The sequence below is a fragment of the Enhydra lutris genome, unplaced genomic scaffold (genome assembly GCF_002288905.1).
Source record: "Enhydra lutris kenyoni isolate GAN:26980312 unplaced genomic scaffold, ASM228890v2 scaffoldscaffold29, whole genome shotgun sequence".
NCBI lineage: Eukaryota > Metazoa > Chordata > Mammalia > Carnivora > Mustelidae > Enhydra > Enhydra lutris.
In genome coordinates, this window is record NW_019154113.1 from 13,798,569 (window position 1) to 13,814,666 (window position 16,098).

Below are 16,098 nucleotides of genomic sequence, written 5' to 3' on the forward strand. Positions count from 1 at the left end.
GATGGATATAGGGTTGGAGAAGTTGAGTACTGATCCTTCATATGTGCTTTTAAAAATTAGCAGTATCTGGAATGAGTAATTAAATGTATTCGGTGTTTTTTTCCAAAGGGGTAAAGCCCAAACAGGAAGTCTAACAGGAAGACTGGCAGGTTCTGCTTTTGTCTTTTAGTTAGTGTCTTCTGATAGTACCATTTCCTGTTCAGTACGTTTGCTTGCTACAGAGTACTGAAACGCTGATGTGCACGGTGATCCCATTCACAAAGGGAGTGGGGTGAGCCCCTTCAGACCACCCTGTTACACCGATGTTCTTCCTCAAGCTTCCCTCCTCACAGACAACTAGGAGATGGGCAGAGACGTTCTACAGAAATTCTTACTCTGACTTGAAGTGGGCGTTTTGGGGGCAAGGGCTGCGTTCCTGCAGAGCTGCTGCAGTGGGGCTCTGCTTTCTTGGGCCTGTGCTCCCTAGGGGAGAAGTAAACCCGTGAGCCTAACAGAGGTGCCCGCTAGAGAGTGTTTGCAAAGGCTGAAGTCTGTGTGAATCTGGTTCTCTGGTTCCTTCTCCGATCAGAGGTCTGCAGCACGAGGGTGACTTCACAACGGCTTGCTTCACAGTTGTCAGGAGCGCTCTCTGCTCTTCTCATTGTAACTGTTTGTCAGAGATGGTAGGTGGGGGGACGCGAGAACTCATTTTCCTTCTTAGTACCCCGGTATAGTTACTTCCTGCAGCCGTCCCTGAAATACCAGCAGCCCCTACTTCTTCATGTTGTTGAATGTGGAAAAGTCACACTTGAGAAAACAAGCTGGTCATCACTTGACCGCAGGCGAAATCTACCACCAGGTTCACCGCACACTGTTCTTGGGAAGCACACATTATGATTCGACGTAATGAGAAGCCTTCCGAAGTAGATGTGTTCCTTAACTTCTAAGTGTCCACAATTGGCCGCGGTCCTCCCAGAGTGTCCCATCTTGCAGCCGGAGCACCGTCCGGACACACATTGTGTTTTGGGAATTCGTTTTGTTTCATTTCCCGTGTCCTCTGTAACTAGGGTAGTTGGCTTTGCTGGCAGCATGCAAATAGTTAAGCCCATCTTAAGGAAACCAGCAGCCTCAGCCCTCCCTCCTTCCCTTTCTCAACCAGTCCCTGGCTTCCTCTTACGGTTTCTCTGATGGCAGCTCAAAGCTGCTGAGCTCTGCCCTGCCGGCATGAGCCCCTCCTTCTGTAGCACATTTCCTGGCATGGGGGTCGAGTCATGTCGATAAAATGGGGTCGGGTTCCTGAAGTACCCTTCATAACAGTGAAATACATAGGACATGGAGAGGTAAGAGCCTGCCTTCTTTACAGCACTAAATTCTAATAAACAGAGAAAGAAACGATGGGAGTTTATTGTTTTGTTTTTATTCTTGGAAGAACTAGTTGGGCTAATTGCAAAGGACGAGGGTATTATTTATTATTTATTTGGGTTTGATGAGCATTGGAAGGCTTGAGAGAATGTTAGTTGCCATAGAAGGTTTTTTCCAAGTCTTGGAGCACACTTTAGCTTTCTGAAGCAAAAGAGGCAGATGCTTTTCGGTTTAATGTTTATGTGCAGAGACGCCTGCAGCAAAATTTAGTTAAGAGAGAAATTATTTGAAAAAAATTCCACTTGTTATTGATTGTTATTAGACTATTATGTACTTTAGTGGTTACTGATTGTCACTCAGAACAGTTTCCTGTTATGTAAAGTGAAATACTTTTTCTCCCTCTCTCCTTAATTTTTACAGCTCTAAAGTGTAGCAGTTTGGTTCTTAGATTTTTATTATACTTGTTCTGTTAACCAAGGACTGTGCATGAATCAGACTTCACCAGCACTCGCCAGTTCGGTACAGTGGATGGGCTCTGAATTAGGATGTCGGGAGGCCTGGGTCATGATGTTGACTACCAGTTGTGAGTCAACACACCTCGCCAGCCCCTGGCGGTAGAGTGTCGTGAATGAGAGAGCTGTGCAGTCAGCCAGATCTGGATCTTCTTTCCAGCACGGGCCGTTACTGACGTGTGGCCACAGACACACTATTAAACATCTCAGAGCCTTGGTCTCCTCAGATGTGCTGTGGAGATAATAACCAGTAGTTCACTGGGTTGTTAGGAGAAAATATGTGCAAGTCGCCTGCTGTCGTTCTTGGCACATAACAGCTGTTCAGAATTGTAGTTGATACTTATCTTTATCTTCTCAATCGCACAAGCGTGATGCCCTCCCTGCACACTTCAGAGTTACAGAGACTGAGGCAGTCTTGTACTTAGATGGCGTTGACTCAAAGTGTAAGGCGTTTAGTAGTTGTCATGATCATGAACTTCGTGGCGCCCGTGTTGCAGGAATTGTTTTAGGTGACAACAACGGTATATGTGTATGTCGGGGACAGTTAATACTTCCGGCTAGAGGAAGTCCGAGAGGAATCCCAGAGGAAGGCTTCCTGCCATCCCATCGTCTTCCTTCCCCGAGGCTGCTCCGAGAATGGCTGCAGTCCTTTCTGCCCCCTTCCTGCAGCTGGCCCTCTGCTCGTTGCTGGCTTCCTCCGTGGGCTGCGCTTGGGCTTGCTGAGGAGGGCTCATAGGCCACCGCAGAGTCCCCTCCTCCTGATCCAGAAGCCTCTTCCCAGAGCTGGTCCTGGGATGTTGTGTCCATCATGTGAACGCATCTTCCCATAGCGTTTTCAGTGGAGCCGGAATGCTCACAACCTAGAAAAACCATTGCCCAGGATAGTGCTCTTAACTTTTTTCCAAAGCATTCACCATCACACACCAGTGACCCCATGCACCTGGATGCCCAGGTGAGAGGAGGGCCTCTGGTGTTCCGTTAACTCTTGGTTCTTTTCTTTGGCAGGAAAAGGAGAAAGAGAAAGAGAAGATCAAGGAGAAGGAGAAAGATTTGAAGGAGAAAGAAAAGGATAAGAAGACGGTCAACGGGCACACTTTCAGTTCCATCCCTGTCGTGGGTCCGATCAGCTGTAGCCAGTGCGTGAAGCCTTTCACCAGCAAGGATGCCTACACGTGTGCAGGTAAGCAGCACCCGTCTTCCTGCGAGGCGCGGCGCTCTGGGCTCGGGAAAGCTTATTCCGGGTTTCCCGTCCATCTACCCATGTCCCTTCCTGGTGTGTGTGGGGAAGTCGGCCTGTTAGTCTGTCTGAAACATCCGTGTGTCGTCAGTTCCAAATGTAGAACATGCAGCCGGTGCATTTTTACAGAGAGCCCCAATTTCTTATATTCTGTTCTGTTGCCCCCAAGCCACTGCCTGTCCCAGAGGTCTGTGTCTGTGTCGAAACAGCCCCCAGCCTCAAACTCTAAAGCGACACAGCAGTCCCTCGTCCAGTTCTACGCGCTCAGTTCTTATTCTGGTACTTTGGCAGATGTTTCAGCCCTTTCCCAGCGTCAGGTCACGGTGACTGCCAAGAGAAGACATTTGCGCATGTGCCGAAATGTCCCATGCTGTCCAGGGGCTGACCTCCTTCAAGCCACCTTTAAAGCCAAGTCTATGAACTGAGCCCAGGTCCTGGGTTGGATAAGATACTGCGCAGGGGATGGCTAGCTTTTTTTTTGTCAAAGGCCATGAGCACATATCTTAGACTCCGTGAGCTGGACGGTCCCTGCGCCGCTGCTGACCTCTGCTGTCGTGCAGAAGCGGCCTGGCCAGCACACAGACCAGTGAGCGTGGCTGTGTTCCGGTAAGACTTCACCAGTGGTGAACCTGGAATCATGTGGTTTTCGTGGCATAAAGTACTCATCTTTATTCCCCCCCCGTCCAGCCATTTAAAGATGTAAAAACCATTAGTAGTGTATGGGCCATATAAGAATAGGCTGTGGGATGGATCTGGCCCACAGACCCTGCTCGAAGGCACTGTGTCTCAAAAACGCGGTCATCGGATAGAGAGAAAGTAATATTGGCAGTGCACACCAAGGTAAGTCAGCGAGGCTGCCGTGCCCAGAAGGGACAGTCTGGAGATCCAGCCCCACTCCAGGCCCAGCCCGGTCACCCCGGAGGCCAAGGTGATTATCACCGTGTTCTCCCTATACCCACATCAGACAAAATAGTGACGGATTCAGACGATCAGGACATCATGACCTTGTCTTGTTCTCAGTCATTTGTGCAGAGTATCCAAAGTGATTTGTTACCAAAAATAATTAACTTACTGGAAGTTGAAGTTTTTAAAAGCTTGTTTGAGCAGACTCAAAGCTACTGCAAAAAATGGTTTCCACCCAGTTAAGCTAGTCCGCAACCCAGCTTGTCGCTGCCACAGTTGTCGTGACTTTCTGAATGACTGGCTTTATGATCACATTCTTTCAAGATGACTTTTGTGGATCTATTATATCCCAAATGTTGTCTGTAGCACTGTTTGTTGTACTGTCCTATTAAATAAACCACCAGCTCGTGGGAGGAGCTCTCATTGAGATCTTTGTGTATATCACACACATTTACATCCTTCCTACACGACTCACTAAGAGAAGGAGCATTGCAGCATAGTGCTAAGTTTTATGGGCCCTCTAGAAAACCAGAGGCCACCACTGTCTGCTACCTCCTGCATATTTATTTTGGGGCCCAGGTTCTATGAGGCTCTTCCCTGGGACACCCCACAAATGTCCTCTGGTTAGTTTCTTAGCCACTTGACACAGCTCCTTGGTACCAGAATAACTTGGTTGCCTAGGACAGTCGTCACCAAGCACTTTTTAGTATGTTCATGTATCATTAAAACGTTGTTAGACTACTTGCACAGGGCATGTATATTTGATGCAAGAATTACATGCTTGGCCTGTCCTGTACTTACAAAGAGCTCATTCTAGGGGCTCCTGGGTGGCTCATTCGGTTAAGCATCTGACTCTTTTTTTTTTTTTTTTTAAAGATTTTATTTATTTATTTGACAGAGCGATCACAAGTAGGCAGAGAGGCAGGCAGAGGGAGAGGAGGAAGCAGGCTCCCCGCCGAGCAGAGAGCCCAATGCGGGGCTCGATCCCAGGACTCTGGGACCATGATCTGAGCCGAAGGCAGAGGTTTTAACCCACTGAGCCACCCAGGCACCCCAGCATCTGACTCTTGATTTCAGCTCAGGTTACGATCTCAGGGTTGTGAGATGGAGCCCTGCATTGGCCTCTGTGCTGGAAGTAGAACCCGCTTAAGATTCCCTCCCCCCACCCTGGCCCAATACAGAAAGGGGGGGTGGCAGGAAAGAAAGGAAGGAAGGAGAGGAGAGGAAGAAAGGAAAGAAGGAAAGAAGAGAGAAAAGAAAACTATTATAGGAATAGGAGAATTCAGATTTGCCATTTTTTTGTTTGCTGGTTATTAGTCTTATTAATAATACTGTCTTAGGTCAGTGGTTTCTTTGCAGGAATTTGTAAGCTACTTTCTCATTTTATTCTAGTTGGAACTAATATAATCCATAAGCTTACTGCATTGAACCCCTATACATTTCCATTCATCACAGCATGCTGAAGGGATGAGAATGAGGACAGGTGCCGCTGTCCTAGCCCCTTTCGAGTGCTCTCACCTCTGGAAACCTCTAGCATGTGTAAAGTGAAGCTTCCCAACATAGGGGCTGAGTGAGGCACCAATGTATCGTCTACATCAATTCTATTTCTCTTTAAAGTCAATATAAATGAAAGCTGTAAAACCTTCCTCCCGTATCCCAAAGAACCTTTTGTGTAACCCTCCTGCAAAGTGCCTGTTCTCCATTTGAGGAGCACTAGTCTCAGAGAAAAACGGAAAGACCTCCTGTCTCTTGATTGGACAGTATGAAATTGCTACTCAGAGAACTTCAGTGAAGCAGACTGAACATAGTTTATGTTCTGCTATAAAGTAGAAATATCCAGTGCAATATATTTAAAAAAAAAAAAAAATACATAGCCAAGCCTGCAGAAAGGAAAATCCCTGAAGAAACTCAGAATCAGAGCACTAAAGAGCCTTCCTAGTAGGGAGCAGGATATCCGGCCCCAGGGCACATAGTGGGAGCTGGAGCTCAGACCCCGGATAAAACTGAGAGCTTTAGAGACGGTAACATCTGTGCTGAACGACTTGGAAAAACTCCACCGCCTGGCCCTTCCGAAGCAGCAAGGAAACGTGCCTGCCTTCTCCCAGGACTCTGAGTGAGAATTTTGCACTATCTGTGAACCTGGGGTCCAAATTCACACCATCCATACTCCAAACTAAAGTTTTCACAAGTGGTTGAATGAAATCCCAATCTGAGAACGGTAAACACTAAGGAACCTCCGCTGACACAAACACAGACCAGCCCTGCAGGGTCACACTGACAAGACAGGCTGGCTGGAGGTTCCCACGGGAGGAAAGAGGTCCTGTAAAGCTGAAACTGAGCTTTCAGTTAAACTGCATGGGCGCCTGGGTGACTCGGTCGGTCATCTGAGCATCTGACTCTTGGTTTCAGCTCAGGTCATGATCTTGGGGTCATGGGATCAAGCCCCATGTCAGGCTCTGCGCTGGGCCTGCTTGGGATTGTCTCTCTCCCTCCCTCTCTACCCCTCCCTGCACTCGCACCCACACTTCTCTCTGTCTCTCTCTCTCTCTAATAAATTAAAAAAAAAAAAAGAAAAGAAAGAAAATACACAGACACCACATAAGGAAGTCAACCGCCATGAGGAAGTTAGCAAAGGCACAAACGGGAAAATGTTGAGGCTTATTAAGAGGTTGAAATAAATAGAATTTCTAATGAAAGAACAGAACAGCTAAGGGGTCGATCTGAAAAATGACAATAACATTTCAGGAATAAAAATAGCCCCGGAAGGATCTTCGTGGAGATTTTTCAGACATGTTACTGTTCCACACCATTGCTGGACAGTTGTGATTTCTGTTTACAAAGGAAGAAAACAACTTCCACTCTGTCCCCTGCTTTAGGAAAGGGAGAGCTGGGTGAATGTTCTAGGAACTCTTAGGACTGCAGACTGGCTTTATTTTTGACATTTAACTGTCAATAATTATGTGCTTGCGTTCCTCATCTTAACTGAAATTCTTCCACAAAGACCAGTTGTCTCTGTCAAGCACTGTGTTTGGTACTGTGATCCATTCAGAAGCCCTTGGTGGAGAAATATTTATTGAGCGGCAGTATGTGTCAGGGACCTTTTTTTCTTCCCAGTCGAATATATCTGATACATAACATTTTGTAAATGTGAGGTGTGCAACACACTAATTTGATGTGCTTATATATTTTAATACATTTGCCCCGTAGCCATATTTAGCACCTCGGCTACATGACATGGTTGTCCTTTCTTTTCAGAGGCAGGAATAATGAGATGAGAGGCGCGTTCCTCAAGTTGCTTACACTGTGTTATTTGAGAAGAGTTCTCAAAACTCTTCAAAAACCTTGGTACCTGCTCATTGCAGCATTATATGTAACGCAGAGAAACTTGAACTAAATAAATAGCCATCAATAAAATATTGTATATTGGTTAGATGGAATTTGGAGCTGATACTACAAAGACCAGACCGAGGGTCAGCGAGCTCTTTCTGTAGAGGAGCTGGCAGAAGGGGTCCTGGGCTCTTTGCAGGTCTTTGTTGCGGCAACTTGACTCTGCTCCTGGAGCACACATAGGGGCAGCCCAAGATGAGGCCTGGAAAGTGAACGTGGCTGTGTTCTGTGAAACTCTATTCACACAATGGACGTGGGCTGAATTCAGCCCACAGACCACGGTCTGCCAGCCCCCGGGATAACTCTGCCGACACAAACAGATCTCCAGGACACTCTGATCAAAAGTTGAAAAGGTTAAAAAAAAAAAAAAAAAGTTGAAAAGGCAGCAGGTAGAACTGTACGTATGATCTGAATTTGCAGAAAACAAGTGAACAGTCATTGTTTCTATAAATAAGCAAGAATATTTAGAAGGACATACCCCAAACTAGTATCAGTTTAAAGGAAGAGAGGAGGAGAGATCAGGGAGACTTTTTAGTTTATTCTCCTGTCTTGCTTGAGTCTTTTAAGACTGTGCTTTGTATATAGTTGGTTCAAGCAAAAACGAAGTTCGAGCAAAACCGAAGATCACATTGGATCTGTAATAACTTAAAGATTTTTCTGGTTGTCAGCTGGTCTCTGATGAAAGAGCAAAATATGTCAGTATTTGATTCAAGAACTTAATGGACAAAGAGCAAAACGATACCAGAAAACAGCGTGGCAGGAGACTCGAGAGCTGCTCTTTAACTGTTACTGATGGCACCAGCATGAGTAAGAAGCAACGTAGTCGATTCCACAGACTCACAGTCCTGAAACAGATGTGAAGTAGTATCAGAAGAGTTAGGGATGGAAGAGATGGAAAATCTTCTTTGAAGACCCAAAGAATCTTTTCCTTTGTGCTGTAGGGAACAGTGGGAACCATTGGTTTCTGGTTATAGTAGATAGATGACTCCTGCCATGACTGGCTCCAGACAACTTTTCAATTTAAATTCAGGTTGGAAAGGTTTTCTAGTTTATGTTCAGTAAATGTTTTATCTTCCACTGCCATTGATTTTTTTTTAAGATTTTATTTATTTGACAGAGATCACAAGTAGGCAGAGAGGCAGGCAGAGAGAGAGGAGGAAGCAGGCTCCCTGCTTAGCAGAGAGCCGGATGTGGGGCTTGATCCCAGGACCCTGGGATCATGACCTGAGCCGAAGGCAGAGGCTTTAACCCACTGAGCCACCCAGGCGCCCCGCCATTGATTTTACATATATATATATGTGTGTCTATATATATATATGTTTTTTTATAGGTTGAAGCAGTTGAATTGTACCCTCCTTCGCTATATTAATTCTTAGCCTACATTAGACTATAATGGCTCAGAATTAAACCTGCAGCTGGCATGGCACTGATTGTCAGATAGCAAAAATATCTGCTGTGATGTAGGACAATGTACTTCTGCTAACCACAGGTATCGAGCCCTTTTTTGTTTTCTCGATACCTCTTCCTGTCAAATGTACGTGGAGTTTCTCTTTTGCTGGGCTCCCTCCATGAGGAAGCATATCCAGTCTTCCTAGACTGTGAAACCACTCACGCTGTTGGAATAGTGTGCACTAGGATTTCCTTTGGAGAGGGTGATCTGGGATACCTCTTGGAAACTTCTGTGGCTCCAGGATACCAGAGGGACCCCTGAAGAATCACTTGTGTGGGTTCTTGTACTGAAAAAAACTAAATGTGGGAGGTTTAAGACTCGTAGACTTAAGTTATCAGCCACAAGACTGTGTAGTAATTAAATAGTTTGATAGAGTAGTGGTTTTCGATTTTTTTTTCTCCCCCGGTGGAACTGTTTTGTAAGTTCTATGGATTTTTGAATAAATATATGTATATATAAAAAACTAATTTTAAACTTGCATTAAAAATCCACATGCCAAAATATAACCAGATACTAACATCAACACAGTAGTATTTTTTTTAAAGATTTTATTTATTTATTCATTTGACAGGGAGAGATGACAAATAGGCAGAGAGGCAGGCAGAGAGAGAGAGGAGGAAGCAAGACTACCTGCCGAGCAGAGAGACCGATGCGGGGCTCGATCCTAGGACCCTGAGATCGTGAGCTGAGCTGAAGGCAGAGGCTTAACCCACTGAGCCACCCAGACGCCCAACATTAACATATTAACTTCAGCTATCAGCCTACCTACTGTTTGCATTTTTCCTCCTATTTCTAATTAATTGAAGAATAAAATGTGATTGCAAAGAAAGCCATTTTTTAAACTGCTAATATTTGGAACCTACTCATCTGTGTGAACGAGGATGTCCCCATATTGTGTACGCAAAACGAAATACAGGAGTGTAAATTAGATGCTGAGGTAGTTCCATGAATTGCAGCTCTAATTCTGATTTTTAGATCCATTAAAGCAACTTCATTGTTTTCATTTGCTGTCTTTAAAAGTAAATGTTAAAATTGTGACTCGAAAAGCCATCCTGAATATTTTACACATTTGATGGCATTTCACTGTATTTCTCACTCAAGACTTTTTAAAGGAGGAAACCAGTCACATACCAGATTGGCTACTCGATTTATGCTAACGCCATTTATAGACTTATAATGGGGTGGAACTTTTATGGATTGGTCTGTTTGACTTAACTGTTTTCTTCTGGAAGCACAGTATCCCATGGAGTCCAGCCTGGGATCACTGGAGACTTTTCTGATTGGAGGTCTGTCAGGGGAAGGAGTATCAACATCCTCAGCCAGTGGTTCTTTGATTTATGGCAATAGCTTGATCTAGCAAAAATCACAAGTTATCTTAGTTCTCCCTGCTCTGCAAAAACAAGGGAAAAGAGTAATATTTTTGAAGTTTAAACTGAAAGAATCAGACAGTAAAAAGGAACACTTTGATAGGGCCTAACTGTTACCTTCTTCTGCACCTAAGGTTCAGAAATCTGGGTTTCATTCGCAAACCAGCCCACCTCAGAGCTCGCTCCCTGTGCCCCCTGCAGCTTTGCACTCAGCCCTGGGGGAGTGTTGAAATAGGCTCAGCATTTGGTGGTGGCATTAAGATGTGTGTATGACAGTGTGCAGCCTGCCACGAAGAAAAAAATCAAGGCTTGAAAGCAAGGGAACAATGTGTAGTCATTTTCCCAACGGAGCAAAAGCAGTCGGCTGATTCTCTCCAGCTTCCTGAAGAACAGAGCCTGCGATGAATGTTTATGTGTGTGAAGCACCATCTGTTATCTTAGCAGGAAGTGGAAAATATGAGTAATTTGGAGATTCAGAATCTTTTTTTCCCTTTTCTCCATCCCCTCCCATGTTCAGGATCTTCCCAGGAGTCTCAGGAAATGTAGCATCCCTCCAGTTAGTCACTTACCCTCCTGGTAGCTTTCCTTTTTGGTTTAACATAACCCTCTGTGGCCAGCTCCTGGAGCCTCCCACCCAAGCCCCTGCTCGGTCAGGTTTGAGTCATGGTTTGGGAAGATCAGCCACATAGCTCATCGTACTGATAGATGATGGCGGCTGATACTGACGGGGCACCAGTCTTCCAAATGTCATTAGTCCCTTTAACATATTCCTCTGCATGCATATACTAAGCCATTCAACAGGATAGAGCATTTTAAAACCCATCAACATCTCTCGACTCCACTGGTATACAGCTGGACCAGTCTGAATTAAGTCATAATCCTGGATGAAGGCTTGAATTCCTTTATGTGGACTTGCGTGGAAATGGTCTTGATCACAGACACTGGTAACGGCAAGAGTGAAGCCTCCATATAGTTTCTTTGCAGCCTGCTGTGGGGTGGGGGGTGGGGGTTTGGCGAAAACAAACCACAAAAGCCAAGACTAAAGCCCCCTGCCAGGACCACTCCCAAGTATTTTAATTTAGGAGAAATCCGGCAGGTCTTTTTTTTCTCAGCCATAATTCGACTCTTGTTTTAGGGTTAGGTCTCTTTAATGGGGAAAGGAAAGAGTGTCTTTTCAATTCTTTCTTCTTCAGCTACATAAAGCTTCCCTTGAAAAATCAGCTGTTCTTTCCAGCTGCCACAAATAATCTGGTCTTTGGAATGCGTGGTGGAGTCCTTCAGAGTGAGGAATTCATTATGTTTGGGTTTCAGATCTTGTCAGTGGTTCTATTTTATTTGCTTTAAACAGATGTAAGATGATCTTGAGATGATGCTAATTTACTTTCTGTTGTGTTAGCAGCTTCTGAGTACTTTTGTGGTAGGTTGTTTCTCTTGATTAAAAAAAATAAACAAGCAGATCAGCTACACTCTAAATAGGAAACAGGAGAGTGTTCAGAACGTGTGTGCTGGTCGGATTTTGCTTTGGATTTCATCTGGGAAGGCAGCTCTCTGGATGCTGTTTTCTGATGTGTAGAGTTCATTGCTTACGTGGGATAGTATAATACACATAATTGATTAAAGAAAGATATTTGTCGCTTAGGGGAAAGGGAGGCGAAAGAGGAGCCCATCAGTTCCCACTCAGGCAGGGCTCTCGTGTTTACTGGCATTCTTAGGTGCACTTACCAGCGCTCGTTACATGAGCCCTTCGGCGAAGGCGGTGGGGCTCTCTTCTGTGGCTTTCCTCTTGTTCTGTACATCAGCTCTGTGGTTATTACACCAGCTACAGAGAACATTTTCCGTGCCTTAAAGCTTAGCCTGTAGCTAATACGCTCTGTCAGTCCAAACCACCATGTTTCACACTTCTCAGAGATTTGAAACAAAAAAAGTTGCAGAAAGAATTTTGGAGAATGTATTTCCAAGTTGCTCATACACACTGGCTTGTTGCTGTTTCCATTATCGCTTGTTTTAGTTTTAGTTTTAGTTTCTGGTTGAAATGATAGGAAGCAGTTGCACTTTTCTGTCCTTAACAGTAAGCCTTCATCCTGTTCCTTGAGAAAGATCGGAGGTTTTCCCCGGATCCGTTTTGCTGCTCAGATGTGCCTCCGCTAGGCAGGACTCCTAGCATGTTTCCTGAGGATGATCAGTGACTCAGGGTGGGAAGTCCCCTCACTTCGGAACTCAAGAAGGTGACTCCTCCCTTTCATAGCCGTCCTTGTACCTGTGCCGTCCTGTGATTTCAGTACCGTTCGGTAGGGCCGTTCCTCTTACCCTCCTTCAAAGCGTCGTTTCAGAGTTTCTTACCAGTTGTTTTTTGTTTTTCTGCTGAAAGAGAGCGTGTCATCTAAACAGCTCACCACAGCTCTGTGGCGGTTGGTGGCAGAGGTTTAAAAAAAAAAAAAACAGATAGATGATATTTCCCAGTTATGTGGGTTTTCCTTCATGTTCTTTTGTCTGATGCCTCCTGGTAGTGAAAAAAAGAAGGTTGAGCTGTTTGTGTTTAAATTCAGAGGAATCTAATTAGGAGCCGACTCTGTTCTCGTAAACCACTGTGCTGAGACCTTTCTGAATAGCCTTGAAAAATGAAAGCATGTTGCTTACTGCTATTAGGAAATCTTTTTCTTTTAAATAAATAAAAGGCCAAATAATTTTTGGATTTCCCTAACAACATGGTATCGTTTGTGGCAGAGAGCTTGACAGTGTCTTCGAGTCTCCTGTTCTTGGTAATTGTCTGTGTTCCAGAACCGAGAAGAAGGTTCTAACCTCGTGACTCTGGCTGATGTCAGTGAGGCCAGAGTTCCTAAACCACCCCACACACCACTAAAACTGTGGCTGCAAACAGAGTCCGGGACAACTTGCTCATGAGAGGTTTGGGGACCTGTCTCAGCTGAAAGTGAATTTGTATGAAAAGTTTTTTAGAAGTACACTTTATTATTACATCTGCTTGCATGGTTCATCAGTTGGAGTTGTCTTTCACATCTCAAACACTGGCCTGAAAACTTGACTTAGACTACTGAAGTCTGTTTAAAAGTGATTTCTTCAGAAATCGCCTTTGCTTAATTCTCTGGTGTTAGAGCTGACTGGGGAGACAGGTCGTGTCCCGGTGTCCCGAGAGGTCGCTTGTAGATCGAAATTAGTGGCAGGTTCTCAGGCAAACCCCACCTCCTCTGTTGCCCATAGAGGTCAAAAACATTATTGACTTTCATTAAAGCAGAGAAGAGAATGCACTTCTGTAATTGGACTAGAAGACAAGAGAGGCTGACTGAAAAATTGTTTTTAATCTATCGCAACTATGATTGACTTTAGAAGTTAAGGAAATATGTATAAGGAAATCCAAGGAACTTTGGAGAATATTAGAATGTGATGCACTGGGGTTTGGTTTTGGTTTTTAAATACTAGTACAAAGTAGTACATTGATAATGTGACAGACCTATGTACGCCCCAGTCAACATGAGGAGGTAGTAACATTTTATTATATTCATTATATACTTATTTTATTAATTCAGATTATTTTTTACTTTTGAAGAAATAAACATTACAGTTGAATCCCCCCATATTTCCCTGCCTAATCCTCTTCCTCACTCCTCAAGGACAAGCACTGTTATAAATTCAGTGTATATGTAGTCTGTATTTTGTAATTTTATCTCCTACATAAATGTTTTAATTTTTTTTGGTTTTTAGTTGACATAAATGGTACCATATCTCATTCTGTAATTTGCTTTATTCTCAGCATTAAGTCTGGCGGATCCAGAGTATTGAAACTGATCAATCTCTAGACCATTGACTTCTCTTAAATGGTATTCCATTTTATGAATATATCCGATCCGTCCCACTACTAAGTCACTTGGGCCATTTCCAGTTTCTCTCTGTCACAAGCAGAGCTGCAGAGATCCTCCCTGTGCACCAAGGGAATCGCTAAGTCGTCAGGCGGGCACCTTGTCAGCTTAGCTGCATGTTGCCAAGTTGCTCTCCAAAGCGGAGGAACCAGCTTCTCTGTCCCTCGGCGGATGCCGGGAGTTCCCGCATGACCACTTCCTCACCAGTACCTGGACTGGGCAGGCTTTTATTTTATCCGACCTGGTTGGACACGGAATGGTATTTCTCTGCTGTTTTAGTTTGCATTTCTGATTTCTAGAGAGATCAGGCACCGTTTTGTGTTGGGAACGGCCTGTACACGGTCTGCACGACTTTTCTGTTGCGATCTTTGTCTTTTTCTTACTGGTTTATGACGAGTCTTTAACACTGTCAGGACCTCACGGTGAGTGAGTGGCAGTACATGTAGTTTCATTTCAGAATGTGTGGTTTTCCTTGTCTGGCATATGGATTTGTTAGCTTTCCTCATATGCTTATCTTCCACGTTTTAAAGCGTATTTTGTTAAGTAGAAGGGACAAACCAGAGGTTCTCCTGAGAGGGGACAAGGAGGAATGGGGTTAAAGAAGAGGTATCTGAAACACTTTAGCTGAGCGGGGATTTGTGAAAGACAGAGGAAAGGTGGCGAGGGGAGCCTGTGTGTGAGAGGGAGGATGGGCCACCTACGACATTGGAATTGGTGGGGGGGCTCTGTGCTACCCGGCATCTGCATGGCAGGCACCCCGAGTAAGGATAGCGTGCAGACGGGGGACTGTGTCTGTCTTACTAGAACATGACTGTAGGAATTGTCTCGACTACCATATCGAGCTTCTCGCTGTGGGTACAGCAGCTTGGAGCACCTGCCCACCTCTCCCCACTCTTCAGACATCTAGTGCTTACTGTGGGGCGGGAACTGGGCATAGGGATCTAAAAGTTGTAAAAGACAAAGTGAGACTCCCTCAAGGAGTTTTCTGTCCAGTGGAACAGAGCGGCCAGTCCAGTACTGTGATGGAGGCCAGTGTGGAATTCCAGAAGAGCAGCGGTGGGAAGTCTTTTCTTTCCCGGGTGAGTCAGGACTTCACTGAGGTGAGTCCTGCCGACCCAGTCAGGGAAAGGGACACAAGCACAAAAGACTGTTTGCTCAGGGCTCACAGGTACAACCAAAAACACAGTGAGCATCTGGAAGTTCATGCATGGCAGGCCATATCGAGCCAAGTGGGAAATTTGAGCTTTACCCTAAAGATGATGGGAGCCACCAAAGAGTGTCTGGGAGGTGAGAGGCCAAAAACAAAGTTAAGTACAAACCAGTGAAGACAAACGGTCCAGCCCACCTGTTGCCTCTTTGGGACTTCCCTAGAAGACTGCTGGCTGGGGAGGCATGAAGTCTCCAGCCCGGCTTCCCCGGGGTCTGGGTCCTGGAATAGGACGTTGCATGAATGCAAACAAGGGCAGAGCCACACTGGCATCTCAGGAGTTGCCTGGATTTCTGCGTGTGGTTCTACTGTTTCTCTCAGTAGTAAAACAGTGACTTCTTTATCAAAATTGATCCTTATTTTCAAGTCACAAAGAACTGGACAAATTAATGAGAGCCAGTGGTTTCCAGTTCTTTAGAGAAACATCCTCCAAATGTTTACTTTTCCTAATTAGAATGAGTCACTCCCCAGGGGTCTCTTTCCTTATGCCCAGAAAGGGACATTGCTGAGAAACCCCAGCGTTCCTGGTCAGTCTGGGTTTTGACTGAGTTACTTCTGGTATTTTCCTCTTTTTGGTACCAACGTTAGCCTTTCTCAGCAGAGCCTCTCCACGTCCTGCCATTGGTAAAGGAACTTCGGTGTCCCTTAAGGTTTGTTAACAGAAAGGTGACTAGAGAGTGAATGTCACGAGGGGTGAAGCCAGAAGAGGTCAGCTAGATGGGGACAGAGGCAGGCCTAGGAGGGAAAGGCCCAGAATAAAGCCTCACCCCACCCCCAGGACCCCAGACTGGTTGCGACTGTGGCCCATCCTGTTGACAAAAG

At 45.1% G+C, this 16,098-nt stretch overlaps 1 protein-coding gene across 6 annotated transcripts in view; it reads left to right on the top strand.

The window, feature by feature from the left end:
- Window positions 1-16,098, top strand: part of LOC111152612 (A-kinase anchoring protein 13) — a 320,098-nt gene that overhangs the window by 266,682 nt on the left and 37,318 nt on the right. For all 6 annotated transcript variants that reach the window (XM_022511140.1, XM_022511139.1, XM_022511141.1 and 3 more), the window contains one exon: window positions 2,859-3,033. In XM_022511140.1, coding sequence (XP_022366848.1) covers window positions 2,859-3,033 — 175 coding nt within the window. The remainder of the gene's footprint in view (window positions 1-2,858; window positions 3,034-16,098) is intronic.